This window comes from Muscardinus avellanarius, assembly GCF_963383645.1.
Source record: "Muscardinus avellanarius genome assembly, chromosome: 8".
Lineage (NCBI taxonomy): Eukaryota > Metazoa > Chordata > Mammalia > Rodentia > Gliridae > Muscardinus > Muscardinus avellanarius.
In genome coordinates, this window is record NC_137794.1 from 70,990,987 (window position 1) to 71,007,446 (window position 16,460).

The 16,460-nt window shown below is 39.1% G+C and overlaps 1 protein-coding gene across 2 annotated transcripts in view; it reads right to left on the bottom strand.

Annotated features, from left to right (window-relative positions):
• ROS1 (ROS proto-oncogene 1, receptor tyrosine kinase) overlaps positions 1-16,460 on the bottom strand; it is a gene marked incomplete at both ends in the record, with an annotated part of 148,486 nt that overhangs the window by 68,823 nt on the left and 63,203 nt on the right. For both annotated transcript variants that reach the window (XM_080700734.1, XM_080700733.1), the window contains 7 exons: positions 1,461-1,747; positions 6,469-6,674; positions 8,985-9,187; positions 9,499-9,562; positions 12,543-12,805; positions 15,402-15,546; positions 15,896-16,056. In XM_080700734.1, coding sequence (XP_080556860.1) covers positions 1,461-1,747; positions 6,469-6,674; positions 8,985-9,187; positions 9,499-9,562; positions 12,543-12,805; positions 15,402-15,546; positions 15,896-16,056 — 1,329 coding nt within the window. The remainder of the gene's footprint in view (positions 1-1,460; positions 1,748-6,468; positions 6,675-8,984; positions 9,188-9,498; positions 9,563-12,542; positions 12,806-15,401; positions 15,547-15,895; positions 16,057-16,460) is intronic.

A 16,460-nucleotide genomic window follows, 5' to 3' on the forward strand; every position in this document is an offset into this window, starting at 1 on the left:
TTTTTTTCTCTTTCTCTTTCTCTCTCTACCTCTTTTTCTCTCTCTTCTCTTTACCTCCTCCATCTCTCTCCCTCTTTCTCTTCTTCTATCTCCCTCTTTCTCTCTCCTCCCTCTTTCTCCTCCCTCTCTCTTCTTCCCTCTCCCTCTTTTTCTCTTTTCTCTCTGCTCCCTCTCTCTCCTCCCTCTTTCTCTCCTCGCTCTTTTTTCTCTCTCCTCCCTCTTTCTCTCTCCTTTCTCTTTCTCCCTCTTCCTCTCTCTCTCTTCCCTCTTTATCTCTCTTCTCTCTCCCTCGTTTACTCCTCTCTCTCTCCCTCTCTCTCTCTCTCTCTCTCTCTCTCTCTCTCTCTCTCTCTCTCTCTCTCTCTGATCTTCAGCTGCTAACCAGCTTTCTACCACCATGTCCTGCTGTCATGATGCTTCTGCCTTGGAATAGCCCAACCATAGACTGAACCTCTGAAACTGTGAGCCCAAATAAGCCTTTTCTCCTCTAAATTTTTTTCATTGGGTATTTGGGTCACATCAAGAAAAAACTAACTAATACAGGTAGAGATAAAGAACTCAATCAGATATCAGGGAAGAGATTTTTCTAAACTGAATTAGATTCTTTCTAAAATGAGACTGAGCAACCATGGAAGGTCAAGCTAGAGATGTAGAAAGAAGAGGGCTCAAGAGGAATATAACCAAAGTTTGATTATAGTCTGTCACAAATTTAAGGGAAATGAATAATTTATTGATAACACATAAAACTGTGTCTAAAAGACTCTGGGAAGAGCCAGGAGTGGTAGCACACATCTGTAATCCTAGTACTTAGGGAACTGAGACAAGAGGATTGCATGTTCTAAGACAACCTCAGCAACTTACTGAGGCACTCCACAACTTAATGAAAACGTCTATCAAAATAAAAAATAAAATAAAGCTGGGAGTGTAGCTCAGAGGTAGAATTCCCCTGGGTTCAATCCCCAGTACCACAATAAATAACTCTGGGAAATATGTCATAAAAGTAAATGTGCAAGCCAGGCATGGTAGCACATGCTTGTAAACCCAGCATTTGGGAGGCTGAGAACAGAGGATCATGGTTTGCGGACAGCCTTAGATACTTAGTGAGGTCCTCTGCAACTTAGTGAGACCTTGTTTCAGAATAAAGAATAAAAAATAAAGCTGGGGGTATAGCTCAGAGGTAGATACTTATAGCCTAAGAACCTTAAATGACCATTTTTTAATCCCCGGTACTGCAAAAAAAAAGTAAATGTGCAATTATCTTACATACATTTTAAAAATTATATGAGTGGGTACACACAATCTTCTGGAAACAAATTGATTTGGTTTCTGCAAGAACACTTGGCAGATCCAGAGCAAAGGCCATGAGTACATTCTTCTCTGTGGAATGCAAGCCCTTCTCAATGGGACTAGAGGAGGTGCTGTTACTAATGAAGATCTATGTGCACACATCAGCCTCTTACCAAGAATGTCAGGCACGATGCTGACTCTCCAACACTGACATCCTTCCAGATCCGTGGTCCAGATCTCTTGCCCTTTGGCAAAGTATATCTGTGGTTTCTCTAAGTCAGAGGTATCAATAGTCATTGCTCCACTTAACTCAAACTCGGTCACATTACAAGAACATTGACTCCATTCACTTTGTTTGTCTGTGGCTGTGGGTTGCAGAATGCGGTGTAAGGTATGATTGATGATGCTGTAGTAGAACATCTGATAGCCCAAATTGGAAACTTCCATCCAATACAAGCGACTATAGGGGGGAAAAAAAAGTCCCTCCAACTTAATGACCAAAATATGTAATTTCCAATCTTATTTACTAATGAAGACTATTGATCAGAGAACAAATATAGCATTAGGAGAGAGGATATCCACGTGTCCAGTAATGTTCTTTTTTTTATTTATTTTTATTTGGAAACAGGGTCTCTTAAGCCAGCACAGCTGGTTCGAACCTGCGTGATCCTCCTGTCTCCGTCCACCTCCCAAGCCCGGGGATTACAAGCGTGCGCCACGATGCCCAGCATCTGCTCAATGATTTTTAATGAATGCAATTAAACTAAAGCCTTAGACTATAATGACCTTAGATGCTTACAGTCCAAGAACTTTATTTTTAACACATTTATTTATTTACTTATTTATTTTATTGGTGGTACTGGGGGTGGAACCCAGGGTCTTTCTACCTCCAGGCTATACTCCCAGACCTATTTTATATTTTATTTGGAAACAGGGTCTCACTAAGTTGCTGAGAGCCTCACTAAGTAGCTGAGGCTGGCTTCGAACCTCTGCGATCCTCCTGTCTCAGCCTCCCAAGCGTGGGGATTACAAGCGTGTGCCACGAAGCCCGGCAGTCCAAGAACTTTAAATAGCCACTAATAGCCATTGAAATATATTTTCATTATGCTCTTCTTCATGAACTTCCTCTTGTTTCTGTTTCTTTTTTTTAATTTATTTTTATTTATTTATTTATTTTTTATTGGTGCACTGTATTCATACATCATAGTGGGATACAAACTTTTGTAGACATACATGCACACATCGCCCAGTTAGCCCCTAACCGATCCCCACCCCATTCCCTCCCCATCCCTCCTTCCCATGTGTGGCTTAGTGGTTGACATCTAGTATTATAGCAATTTATCCAAAATTAAAAATGATAATCTCACATAACAGTTTTATTTGTCTAATACCAAGCTTTTGATGACTTAAAGATAACATTTCAATATTTCTTTTTGCTTTCTTTCTTACCAGAGAATATTTTTTTTCTATTTTTTTAGGTGAAACTATCATATATTTATATATTTATTTTTCAGAAAAAAATCTATCCTAATATGGAATATGGATTCTAGATACCCAAAACGATCTTGAAAAAGAACAAAGCTAGCAGATATATATTTTCTGATTTCAAACCATATAAAGATAAAATAATTGAAACAGTGTAGTACTGTTCTAAGGCAGATATATAAACCATTGGAGTTAAATACAAGCCTAGAGCTAAATTCTTCCCTATATTATCAAGTTATTTTTGACAAGGTTTCCACGAACATTTGGTGGTGGAAATAATAATCTTTTAACTAGATATTGTTAAAAATAATAATTACATGGAAAAGAATAAAATTGGACCCTTACCTAATCCCATATCCAAGTATTAACTCAAAATAGATAAAAGACCTAAATATAAATCTTAAGACTATAAACTTTTAGAAGAAAATCTGGGTCATAAAACCTCACAACATTGAAATTAGCAGTGATCTCTTGGATATGATTTCAATGGCACAGGCAACAGAAGAGTATACAAACTCCCTAAAAAATAAAAAAAAAATATTATATATCCAAAGACAATGTAAACAGAGTTAAAAGTTACTAATAGAATTGGATAAAATATTTCCAAATGCTATATCTGAAGGTATATTAATATTCCAACTAGAAATCCTAAAAATTAACAACAATAAAGGCAAACAATACCATTTAGAGATAGGTAAAAGACTAACATAAATAATGAATCTCCACAGATAACCAATCTTAGTTGTCTGTTGGATGAAAAATCTTGTTTCTCTGGTTCTGGTGTGTGTTACCTATTTCTTCTTTGTAGTTAATCTCTTTGAGTATTTTCTCTAGTGCTGGTTTTGAAGACAAAAATTCCTTCAGTTTCTGTTTGTCATGGAAGCTTCTTATTTCTCCATCTAATTTGATAGAAAGTTTTGCTGGGTAGGAAATTTTTGGCTGGAAGTTGTTTTCTTTCAGAGTTTGGAATATGTTACTCCAAGCCCTTCTGGCTCTCATGACTTGGTTTGGGAAGTCTGGAGTGATTCTAATTGGTTTGCCCCTGAATGTCACTTGGCCCTTTGATTTTGTTGCCTTTAAGATTCTCTGCTTGGCTTCCACATTGGTCATTTTGACAATTATGTGGCGTGGGGATCCTCTTCTCCGATCCTGTCTAAAGGGAGTTCTATACGTTTCCTGGACCTGTGTATCAACCTCTTGCTCTATGTTTGGAAAATTTTCTGCTATTACTTCCTTGAAGAGATTGTTGATCCCTTTGGTTTCACTTTCTTTTCCCTCCTCTATTCCAATTATTCTTAGGTTAGCTCTCTTAAAATGGGCCCATATTTCTTCAATATCAGATTCCTGCTGTTGGATATTTTTTTCTAGATTAGAAACTATGCGTTCATTTTTGGAATGATCATCTTCTAAGAGCGAGATTCTTTTCTCCATGTGGTCTAATCGGTTGTTTGTGCTTTGAATTGAGGCCTTTACTTCATTAATTGCATCCTTTATCTCTTTTTGGCTCTCTCTGAATTCTTTTCAAAAAACCTCTATTATTTCTACAGTTATTTTCCTGATTTGATCTTCTAGAAATCTCTGAATTTCTGTTTTATCGGGTTCTGATGTTGTGGGGTTGTGGGCATTCATTGCTCCATTGTTATTCCTCTTTCCCATGATTTCAGAAGTTTGTGCCTTCTCTGGGTTCTTCCCTTGGGTCACTATGACTTCACTTAAGGTGCTCTGGATCTCGAGTCAGTAGTATCTCAGACCCCACTACTCCTTTACTGGGTTGTATCACAGAGTCTCCGACCCAGGGAGTCGATAGAGGCTGCTTTAGACTGTGGGGGGTGCCAGGTTGCACGTTCTCCTCTGGTATGATATCTCTGTCACCGCCCCTCCCCCACTGGGTCAAGTCCCAGGGAGTACAGTACTGGGATTTCTCCTCCGGGGCCCACAATTTGACTCACTGTTCTTGAGTTCGCAGATGTAGCCTTACTGGACTCTGTGAATTCGGTGTTGCTGCCGCCGGTGGCAATATGGCGCCGCTGCTACGCCCTCGGTCGTGAGGCTGGCTTATTTCTTCTTGGTTTTGATTTCCACTCTGAGTGCTTGCAGCGTGTGCTGAGCTAAGCCACTGGGAGCTTTAGATGTTCCCCGTGCTGAAAAATCTTGCCTGGCTGTTCTGCAGCGGCTCACCTCTTCTTGCTGTAGCCGTCCGGTGAACTCGTCGCTGCCGCCGGCAGTATGGCGCTGCTGCCACGTCCATGGGCGTGAGGCCAGTGTATCTCCTCTGTTGCTCTGAGCTCTGTTCTCAGTCCGCTTTCTCTCTTGAGCCTGGTGATTTTTTTATTTCTCTGGTGATGGTGTTTTCTGGCTATGAAAGGCGCTGATTTTGTGGTAATGGAGATTGATTGTTAGCAGGGCTCTTAAGCCCCGCTTTTCTCGGTCGTCATCTTCCCGGAAGTCCTAATTTACCATTTTTAAAATGTACATTTGAATTTTTTCTTTTAGTCTGTTCACAGGTTGTGCAACACTATCTAGTTTCAGAACATTCTTGTTATCCTAAAAAGAAATACCTCCCTCAGTTGTAGTTACTTAATAGCCTCCTCTCCCTTAAGCCCCCACCCACCATTTATCCTCTTGTTTCTGTTTCTTAATATTATTTAACAATCTAAGATAAAAAAGGCCTATACCCATGCTTGTGGCACAAATATATGTATTCTCTCCAGCCTGAGAAATTGTTACCAAGTTGCTTAGTGGGTAAAATTTATCTTATGAGGACATTTACCAAGATGGCTGATCCCAGAATAACTTTCACTGTGAAAGACCTGCTACCTACCTGTTACTGTTCATCACCTACCACTAAGTTCCCTTCTTGCCCTCACCAACTAATATTATAAAATTCACGAATACAAAATTCTGATGTTGGTTTCCTCCTAGCAATTACCCCAACTTTAATCAAATTTTCATGATGGATTAAGATTATTTATTTGTGGTTATGTGCTATATACAGATTAATTTACTATCAGTTAATACAGCAAGCAAAAACCTTAAGCATCTTATTTCTCCATTATTATCTTTTAAGATTAAGACAAAAATATTATACTAAATATGTCTATGCCGCCGGGCGTGGTGGCGCACGCTTGTAATCCCCGCGCTTGGGAGGCAGAGACAGGAGGATTGCGCAGGTTCGAAGCCAGCCTCGCGCGCTGGCTTAGGAGACCCTGTTTCCAAATAAAAATGTAAAAATAGGTCTGGGAGTGTAGTCCGGAGATAGAAGGGTTTCCAGGAACCCCAGTACCACCAAAAAAATAAAATAAAATAAAATAATAAAAAAATAGGGCAGGGGGTGTAGCTCGGAGGTCAAATGCCCCTGGGTTCCACCCCCAGATCCGCAAAAAAAAAAAAAAAAAAAAAAAAAAAAGCCGGGCGTGGTGGCTCACGCTTGTAATCCCCGCGCTTGGGAGGCGGAGACAGGAGGATCGCGCTGGTTCGGAGCCAGCCTTGCTGGCTTAAGAGACCCTGTTTCCACATAAAAATGTTTAAAAAAATAGGTCTGGGAGTGTAGCCCGTGGGAGTGTAGCCCGGAAGTAGAAGGGCTTCCAGGAACCCCAGTACCACCAAAAAAAAAAATAAATAAATAAATAAATAAATAAATAAATAAATATGTCTATGCCTATTTTATCACAATAGAAAAGGGATATACTCACATACCTTAAAAGAGGGGATACACAAAAAGAAACTATTGTTGAATTCCTGTTGCCAATCTTCAGCTCCTTAGGGTATTTCACTTTACGCTCAAGATCCACATCAAATATTTGTGTCCCATTTTGTGACTCTTTCAGCACAAAGTAGAGATGCCTTGAAATCCAGTCAATTGTAATAACAGCAATATCAGAAACCAGTACATCTTGGAAAAGCTTAACATTGGGTAGAGAACATAGCCCAAAAGGCAGTGTTAATTTTCTTTCTTGTTTGAAGACTTTCCCATAATTATTCATATCGCTTATTTCCTACAATTCCCCTTTGCAATCCTAATCCTTACTAATTTTCAACTGTATACCATTGTAACACTATTTGTCTTCTAACAGTGTATGTTTTCCCTAGATCATTTCAACCCCCATAGATTCAAATACAGTGCTCAGAACAGGGCTAAACCCCCTCTTTAGTCAAGATTCCTCACTGAGTTACTGGTTCAAATATCAACCTTCCCACTGACCATCTCTATGATGACTCTAGAAAACAGAGTTAACCACTGTACCCAAAACCTTCTTTTCCCTTGCATTTTATATTTTCATGGATTTCCAGCATTCACCCAAGGAGCCAAGCCTAACAAATGAGGCTCCTCTTTACTTCTTCCTCACAGCACCATACATAAACTAGTCTCACTTTTTTTTTTTTTTTTTTTTTTTTGTGGTACTGGGGTTCCTGGAAGCCCTTCTACCTTTGGGCTATACTCCCAGACCTTTTTTTTTTTTTTTTTGAAACAGGGTCTCTTAAGCCAGCACAGCTGGCTTCGAACCTGAGCAATCCTCCTGTCTCCGCCTCCCAAGCGTGTGGATTACAAGCGTGCACCACCACGCCCGGCCTAGTCTCACTTTAAATTTCACCCCAATTTGTCTCTCCCTTCTCACCTCACCCTGTATTACCTCACTCTGGCCCTTAACCCTTCCTCCGTAGATTTCTGCAGTAGCTTCCTAATTGTTTCAGATTTACTAAGTCATTATTTACACTGCTGACAGAGAGGTCTTTCTAAAACATAACTTGACTACCACGTTAATGGCCTGCTAAATGTCTTTAATAGCTTGCTGTTGGCTTCCAGACTGATATTTGACTCCTTAGCACAGTAAAAGAGATCCATAATGCTCAGGCTCCTGCCTACCTCTCCAGCTGGGCCACCCACGGCCTCTCACTTCACCTTCACCCCACCTCCATCCCGTGTGCCCTCTATTTATAGCTTCTGAACATGCTGTGGCTCCTCTGTCTCCTTTGCACTTGCTATTTCTCCTGCTTTTCCCCAACTTCACCTGGCTTATCTTTCATGTGCCCACGATATTTCTCCATTCTACCATGACCACTACCACTACCTCAACCTGGTCTGATATTCATTCTCTATGATCCCAACACATCCCAATCTCAACATAGCAGTTATACTAGCCTGTCTTCTATGTTACTTAATATTGAATGAATGCCTATCACACGCGGGGCACTGTGCTATGTAACTCAATAGATTACCTCATGGCTCTTCCTAGGAGCCCTTACTTGCTATTAGTCACAGATCTAATAAGTGGTAGAGCCAGAAATAAGTTCCAGGTAGATTCTAAAATTCACCCTCTTAACTACTACACAATACTGCCTTTCTAGAATTAGACTAGTGTTTTTCTAGTATTAGACTAAGCTAGCTTTGTTAAGCACAAGGCCTGTAATTTTTTACCTCTTGCTAAAGTTTGGATCTAGAATGTCCCCCAAAAGCCCAATGCCCTTGGCTCTGTTGGGAAATGGTGGAGTCTTTAGGAGGTGGAGCCTAGTGGAGCCTTTAGGTCACTGGGGGCTGCCCTCAAAAGGGACTGTGAGGCCCTAGTGTCTTCTTTCTCTCTTTTGCTTCTTGGACAGGAGATGGGCTTTGCTTCCTCACCTCCTCCCCACCACAATGCGCTGCCTCCCCCCAGGATCAAAGGATTGTGGACCGAAATCTCCAAAATTATGAGCCAAAATAAACCTTTATCTTTATAAATTGATCATCTGAGATATTTGTTAGAGAAACAGAAAGCTAACACAACCACCTCTATATCCTCAGGACTTAATACAATGCCTTAAACCCAAAAACTGTTTGCAAATTAATCCTGAATGACATTCGCTCAAAATCTATTCTGTATTTTTTTTTTTTTTGGTGGTACTGGGGTTCCTGGAAGCCCTTCTACCTCCGGGCTACACTCCCAGACCTCTTTTTACATTTTATATTTGGAAACAGGGTCTCCTAAGCCAGCGCGTGCGGCTGGCTTCGAACCTGCGCGATCCTCCTGTCTCTGCCTCCCAAATGCGGGGATTACAAGCGTGCGCCACCACGCCCGGCTATTCTGTATTTTTTTATCCCAATGATTATACTGTCTTTGATCTTTTCAATCATTCTAAGCTTAATGGCTCAAAGATCGGCCATTCATTTTAATTACAGGGTAGTATGATATGTAAATGGTCTAGATTCTTCATTTCAAAAAACAAAAGTGAAGTACTTGGGAGCTGGAACGATTCTGCAAGTTCAGAAGAAAGAGTGAATCTCCTTGGGCATAATACCCCATCTCGTTGTCTGCTGTGTAGCCCACAGCGCTAATGTTCCCTTCTGCCGAAAATGTCCACACAACTTGATTTTGATCCATATCCAAAAACACTATCTTGTTGCCAATAAGAGTTATGAGGTAAGGAAATGGGTTGATTTCTGCAAATGAAAAACAAATGAATAATATCTATGAGAAAACTGACTTTAGATTAGCATAGTCTCTGAGTCAGTATCAGGCCATTTTTAAGTCCACAGATCTCCTTTGGATTATCTAATACAACAGTTTCGATGAAGAGTCTGAGGCCCGCTAACCCTAGGTTTGTTCAAATATATTTTGGTGGTGAGAAAACTTGGTTATTTTATTTGACCTGAATTTCAGCTCAGAGACTCTGCTCATATCCCTAAAAATATCAATGGGGGATATAAATGCTTTTAAACTGTTATTCTGACAGATTTTAGATAATATATACCTGATGTTTTAGACTTCACTATGTCAGAAAAGGGTCCTGGCCCTTGGGATGTGAAGACCCGTACCTACAGGAGAGAAAAAGGATACAAAAAGATACATTAAACTGTTTTCAGTGGCAATAATTAAGTTCTCTGAAAAAATATTGTTTTATTTATACTCGATACACATCATCAGTAGTTTCAAATAGTTGTTTATATCTAAGTATATAGCAATGAATAAGGAGAAAAATATTACCCCATATTCATGATATTGGGGGCTTGGGGTCTAGAAAGGTCAAAGAAATGTCACAAATCTCTATTGAAAATATTTTTTAAACATCTGATGATCTAATGTAATGCATGGGTACTGATCTATGTTTTGATTAATTTGATTGTGATAATTATTACACGGTGTATTCACATATCAAATCATGTACACTTTGAAAATACACGATCTTGTCAATTAAATATGTTAAATAAATAAAAGGTCCTCAACTATTTTCAATTTCAGATTACATAGAACACTTAACAAAAACAAAACTGTACAAAACATGTTATATTTCCACTTATCTTGAATTCAACAACTAAAAACTTCAAATAACTACACTGTTTTTAAATAAGATTTATAAAAAGAAAATAATAATTAAACCTTATATCCAAAAATGATTATGCATTTCAAATTATTTTTATGTACATTATCTCTATTTTTTATCTTTTGGAAGTATTGGGGTTGGAACTCAGGGGTATTCTACCTCTGAGCTATACCCTCAGCTCTATTTTTTATTCCTTATTTTGAAATAGGGTCTCACTGAGTTGCAAAGCGCCTTACTAAGTAGCTGAGGCTGTTTGCAAACCCAGATCCTCCTGTCTCAGCCTCCCAAATGCTGGGATTACAAGCGTGCGCCACCACGCCTGGATTTATGTACATTATCTCTTTTGATCCTCATATCTACTAGGAGTAGAACCTGGACCAGGATTATAATTAAAGTATAAGAGAATCTCATCTACAATGACACACGTAGAAACTGGCAATAAGAACCAAATCTTCTGAAGTCTTTAATACTTTTCTCGCCATGATTCCATGCTCCATCTTAACAGGAAAGTGTTTTTTTTTAATTTTTAGATATATTTTATTGTGTAATAAATCATTTCCATTTCCAAGCTCGAATATGTACAATAACCCTCAAAAAAAAAATAAACATGCACAACCATAGCCTCAGAACAGCCTCAAGGGCTCTTTCATTCAACAAAAAAAAAGGATTACTTTTATTATTATACTTCTAGTATTAAATGAATTTTATCATGTTCTGCATATTGATATCTGTATATGATTTTTTGTACATAAAAAATTTTAATTCAGCCAGGTGTAGTGGCGCACGCTTGTAATCCCCGCGCTTGGGAGGCAGAGACAGGAGGATCGGCAGGTTTAAACAAAGCCAGCCGTGCTGGCTTAAGAGACCCTGTTTCCAAATAAAAAAATATAAAATAGGTCTGGGAGTGTAGCCCAGAGGTAGAAGGGTTTCCAGGAACCCCAGTACCACCAAAAAGAAAATTAAAAATTTAATTCAGAAAAAGCATAGAAAACCTGTGTGTGTTGTGTGGTGTTACCTGTTGCTTGTGACCACAGCACAAGCTCATACTGTACAGGTTTCTGTGTAGGAAAAAGATTCCCCTTAGAAAAGAATTAATCAATGGTACCAATATTATCTGCATTTTAAAAATATTTCCCAGAAAGACTCAAGGATTTTTTGTTTTTGTTTTTCAGAAATACAAATCAGTACCTTAAATCAGAGGGGGCTTTTCTTTTTATTTTCTTCTTTCTTTCTTTATTTATTTCTACTTTCATTATTTCTGTTGCTTTTGTTATATGTTATTGATAATGGCATCTATCTATACAATACTCTTTTTGCTTTTTCTGAGGGCTGTGTTCAATGAAGCTAATACATAGCCATGCATAACACTTTGCGTGGTTCTTGGGTGACTGAAACTTATAACTATGTCTAGCCGGGTGTAGTGGTGCACATCTGTAATCTCAGTACTTGGGAGGTTGAGATAAGAGTTTGAAGGCAGCCTCAGCAAGTAGTGAGGCTCTCATTAACCTAGAAAGACCTTGTTTCAAAATAAAGGCTTGGTGTGTAGCTTGGAGTTAGAATGCCTCTGGGTTCAATCTCCAGTGCCAAATCAGGAGGGAAGGAAGGATGGATGAACTACATATTTAACTGGGATGCCCATAACAAACAGAAATGTGTATTATCTTTACTATTTTGTATAACTCTTTTGATTAGTCTATGTAAATCAATAATTTAGGAAAATAATTATAAAATTAGAATTTTAGAAAAAGGAAACAGATCCACAGGAAACTCAGATTCCCTAAACATTACGTTTCCTGAATAGAAATGGTAAATAACTGTAAATATGTCTAACACTGTCATCCTCATCTTAAGTGATAAAGATATGAGAATTATCTAGGCCCCGAGTATAAGTGGAAAGTTATTTCAGATAAAATTAAAATTATCAAAATGCGGTGGCAATAGATGTTCTTCTTGACTGCTGTTCTCTCTTTCTGCTCTGTCAACAGACAAGTGGCAAACATACACAGAGCCTCTGCTTTAATTCCCTTGGCAGCTCCAACTGGGGTGCCCAGATGATGCTCAGGGTTGTGGTGACATGGTGCAAGGGTCTTAGAAGTTGGATAATGGCATGTCACTCTCCAGCCGTGCAGCATTGGTAACTGACTGACACTTCTAGGGACCTGAGTTCTCCTTTAGAGCATAAGGATCAAATAAGATAATGAGTGTAAGAAGTACTGACCGCAGTGCATGTCCTATAGTGATTAAACTGACAAATAATGCTTCCTCTGAATCTAAGAAGCACCTCAAATGCCAGAAAGTTGTCAAGATGTTCTTTACCCAAGCTGTCCTCTCTCCTGTGTACTTCTGCTGCCCATTTGACCCCTCCGATCACAATGCACTTCAAATCATTTTAGAGTGGGCTTCTTAATCCCATCCTTTAATTAACCTTCTGCTGTCCCAGTAAGACTCCCATATCCCAGTCTCTTCTCTCATACCTGGAAGGCAACAAAGTACATAGGACTCACACCCTCTAATCGAAAAAGCGTCACCGAGGGAATGACACTGACAGCAATCCAGTCTTTGAATGTCGTGTTTGTGTCACTTTGGTTAGATAGATGATAGAAGATTTCAAATCTTGTTAAGATACCATTTTCATGCTTAGGTTTATTCCATCGAAATTCTATCACAATTTCATTCTTGTTGAGGTATTTTCCACTTGGTAATATAAATATTCTGGGATTCTCTGGTGCTGATGGAACTGAAAAACAGAAGCACTTAGGACAGGAAAGAATACACAGCTGACTTATACCACTTATAACCGGGGTGTGGACAGCTTAACAAGATATATTTCTCTTTGCAGACAGTTGAGGTATATTTCTTTGGTTCTTAAAGATCTTTAGGAGAGAACCTTCCGCAGATTCCTTTAAGAATGTATTCTGACATTTCAGCAAGTCTTACTGACAGACAAGGCTTCCTGATGTCAAACCCAAATCCCTCCTGCCACAACATAAGCATATCTTTCTCATCTGTGCCCCATACAGATGGAAGGAGACTGGTTTTCTCTACAAAATACAACATCTACTCCCATCCTGTTAGAGTGATTTGGCTGGAGGTAGCACCCTCAGCCACCAGAAGAGGAGACAGTAACTTCAGCCTTCAACTGATTCAGGGGGCAACACACAGCATCTCAAGGGTCCTCTCACCCTAACCCTTGTAGGAGGCTGGAAGTTCTAGAGAAGGCTGAGATGTACATCCCAAGGGTATGGTTTGGGAGTCTCCATTTATGCTAGAATGAAACCAAACAATTCAGTTTCTTGGTCCTTTAATCAAGAGAAATTCCTGTCTGGTTTCTAGGTCACTCTGCCATAGATGCTCCTGTTCTTTCTTGGTACTACTCCATGAGGTTTCCACACCTTTCCCAGGTCCTTCACATTTGCCGAATGTTCATAACACACATCATTATTCAACCACCAGGCTTTTCTACACTGTGCTCACTTGTGAGGTTCCTCTTCTTGCTCCATCGCTCAGGATTCAGCTAAAGTTCCCACTCCCCAAAGATCTTCCACGGCCTCAGTCCATGTATATCTCCCTCCCCTAAGCATGCCTGGGGCTGCTTGATATAGATGCAGGTTTCATAGTGTTATCTACTCACTATAGGCCATTGCTGCTCACTTATCACTGTCTTCTTTCTATTATATTAGCAGTAAATGTGTGTATCTCCACACTTGTGTGTGTGTGTGTGTGTGTGTGTGTGTGTGTGTTTTACTGGAGATGGAACTCAGGAGTGTTATACTTATGAGATACATTCAGCCCTATTTTGTTTATTTATTTTTGAACAGAGTCTCACTAAATTGCAGGGTTCTTGCTAAATTGCTGAGGCTGGCCTTGAACTTGCCATCCTTCTGTCTACAGCTCCCAAGTACCAAGTTTACAGGCATGTGCCACCATACTCAGCACCACATTGTGTTATGAGCTCCATAAGAGAAGGCATCTTTTCTTGTTCCTTGTTTCATTTCCCCAAACACAATATAGAACTGGCACATTGTAAGTGCTTAATAAATATTGGTCAGTTTGAATAGTTTCTTGCTATAGTGCAAATATCCTGAATCTTACTTATCTTTCTTCCTCATTCCCCCACATCCAGCAGATGGTGACTCTAGCTCCCAGTAGATCTCCAGAGGGACACAGTCAAGTCCATATCTACAGACCAGTGCCACCAAAACTAGTATCCCATCTCAAACAGAATAGCTACACCCAATGTTACCTGCTTCAAAACATGCCCAGCCGGGTATGGTGGTGCATGTCTGTAGTCACAGTACTTGAGAGACCAAGACAGGAGGATCACAGGTTCAAGGACAGTCTCAGCAAGTAGTGAGACTCTCAATAACCTAGCAAAACCCTGTTTCAAAATAAAAATAAAGTAGGCTGAGGGTATATCCCGGAGGTAGAATTCCCCTGGCTTCAATCTCCAGTGCCAAACACACACACACACACACACACACACACACACACACACACACAGCCCAGGCTCCACTAAGGGCCTGTTGTAAGACTCATGGACAAATATTGCTGAATGAATTATAACAGCAAAGAATACAATGATGAATAGAAATTTATATTTATTGCATTCTTATTATCTGCCAAGTCCTGTGTTGGGAAACTATGCAAATTAATATGAACCTATTACTTACTAGCATTTGCAAAAATGACTGAATGGAGATTAATAAAACTGTAGTGAAAATTCAGGGCTGGGTCCTTGTCACTTATTGGCTATTTCAAACTACTATGCTTTTATTTTCTCATTTGCATAGTCAGAATTACAGGCCCTTTCCTATGGACCTCTGAGCTGTGTGAAGATCAAATGAAATAATCTTTCTGACACTTAACAGTTATGTCACAGATGTTTAGTAAAAAATTAATAGAAATAAAAGTACTTTATACACATTGAAGTGATATGCACATGGAAAGATATGACTAGCATTCTTCCCAACATATATTTTTAAAATCATAAAAGTTAGACATTGGTTATGTATTCACAAAACACTGTTTATTATCTTTGTGAACATCTACCTTCCAAGAAATTATGCCCATTTTTCTAATGAATGACTTCGCAAATTATCTGAAACATGTTTCTGCATTTTCTATATCACTACAGTCATGGGGAATGATCTTTATGAAATCTTTTAAATTTGCTTCTTTTAGAATAAATTATTCAGGTTTATTTAATGATGATATTCTAATCTTTAAAAAGTCATTAAAAGGGTAGTAAATCTAAACACATCTACAGAACTGTACATTATTTTTAAATAGTGAGTCTGCTTTTAGTTTTTTAAGAAAGATTTTTACCCCTATACCTGTTTCAGGTGCTCGAAGTGATAGAGATGTTTTGGGGCCCTTTCCCCAGTAGGTATAAGGAATAACAGAAAGATTAAATAAGGCATAGGGCTCCAGTCCTTCGACAGTGAATTCAGGTAAAGGCTGCTGTTCAATAGCCAGAAACTAGAATACAAACACAAAATGTCAATTTCTTAGAGGAAAAATTATAAAACTTCTCATTCCTAATAAACTAAAATCTCCAAATTGTGGTTCACATGTAAAGTCAACACTTGGGATTTTCAAAATGCTAATTTTGCTATGTCCTATATTTTACTACATTTCACTAAAGTACATTCAGCATAGGAGTTAGCACAAAGTGGTCAGCAACTCGCTGTAAAACAGTGCTCTCAGGATGCTTCCAATACCCTGGAAAATGGGTATGGCTTCATTCTAAAGATAAATCAGTGCGCAGGGCTGAGGCAGATCATACAGTCTGTTTGGAGACTGGAAGTTACTAGAACCAACACCATACCTTAGAATGTGTGCTGAATTCCACACTGTAGAAAATTCTGCCCCAGTCCACAGGAGGGGGAGCATTCCATAGGATTTGAAAACTGGAAGCATTTCCTTCAATCCTAAATGAAGACTCTTGAACAGAATCTGGGATAACCTTGGGGGTGGAGGAAAAGTTCCCTTTGGGATGGAAGAAGAATGAAAAAGAAAAGGAGAAAATGAAAGGATTTAGGATGACCAATCAATCTAGAATCACAGAAAATCAACAGAAATTTCTAATAAAACTAAAGCAAAATGTTTTTCCTTTAATAATACATCTTTGAAAAATAATCTTTCTCTGAACTTTTCAGTCTGAAAACTTGGATTAAAGTTAAACTGACTACAAAATAAACCACCACTAAAACTTTTTCCTCTTACAACATAATTGTGTGGGGGGTACTGGGGATGGAACACGAGGACATTCTACCTCTGAGCCATAAGCCCAGGCCTAATGTTTTTCTTTTATTTTGAAACAGGTCCTCACTAAATTGCTGAGGCTGGCCACAAATCTTCAATCCTTCTGTCTCAGCCTCCCAAGTACTGGG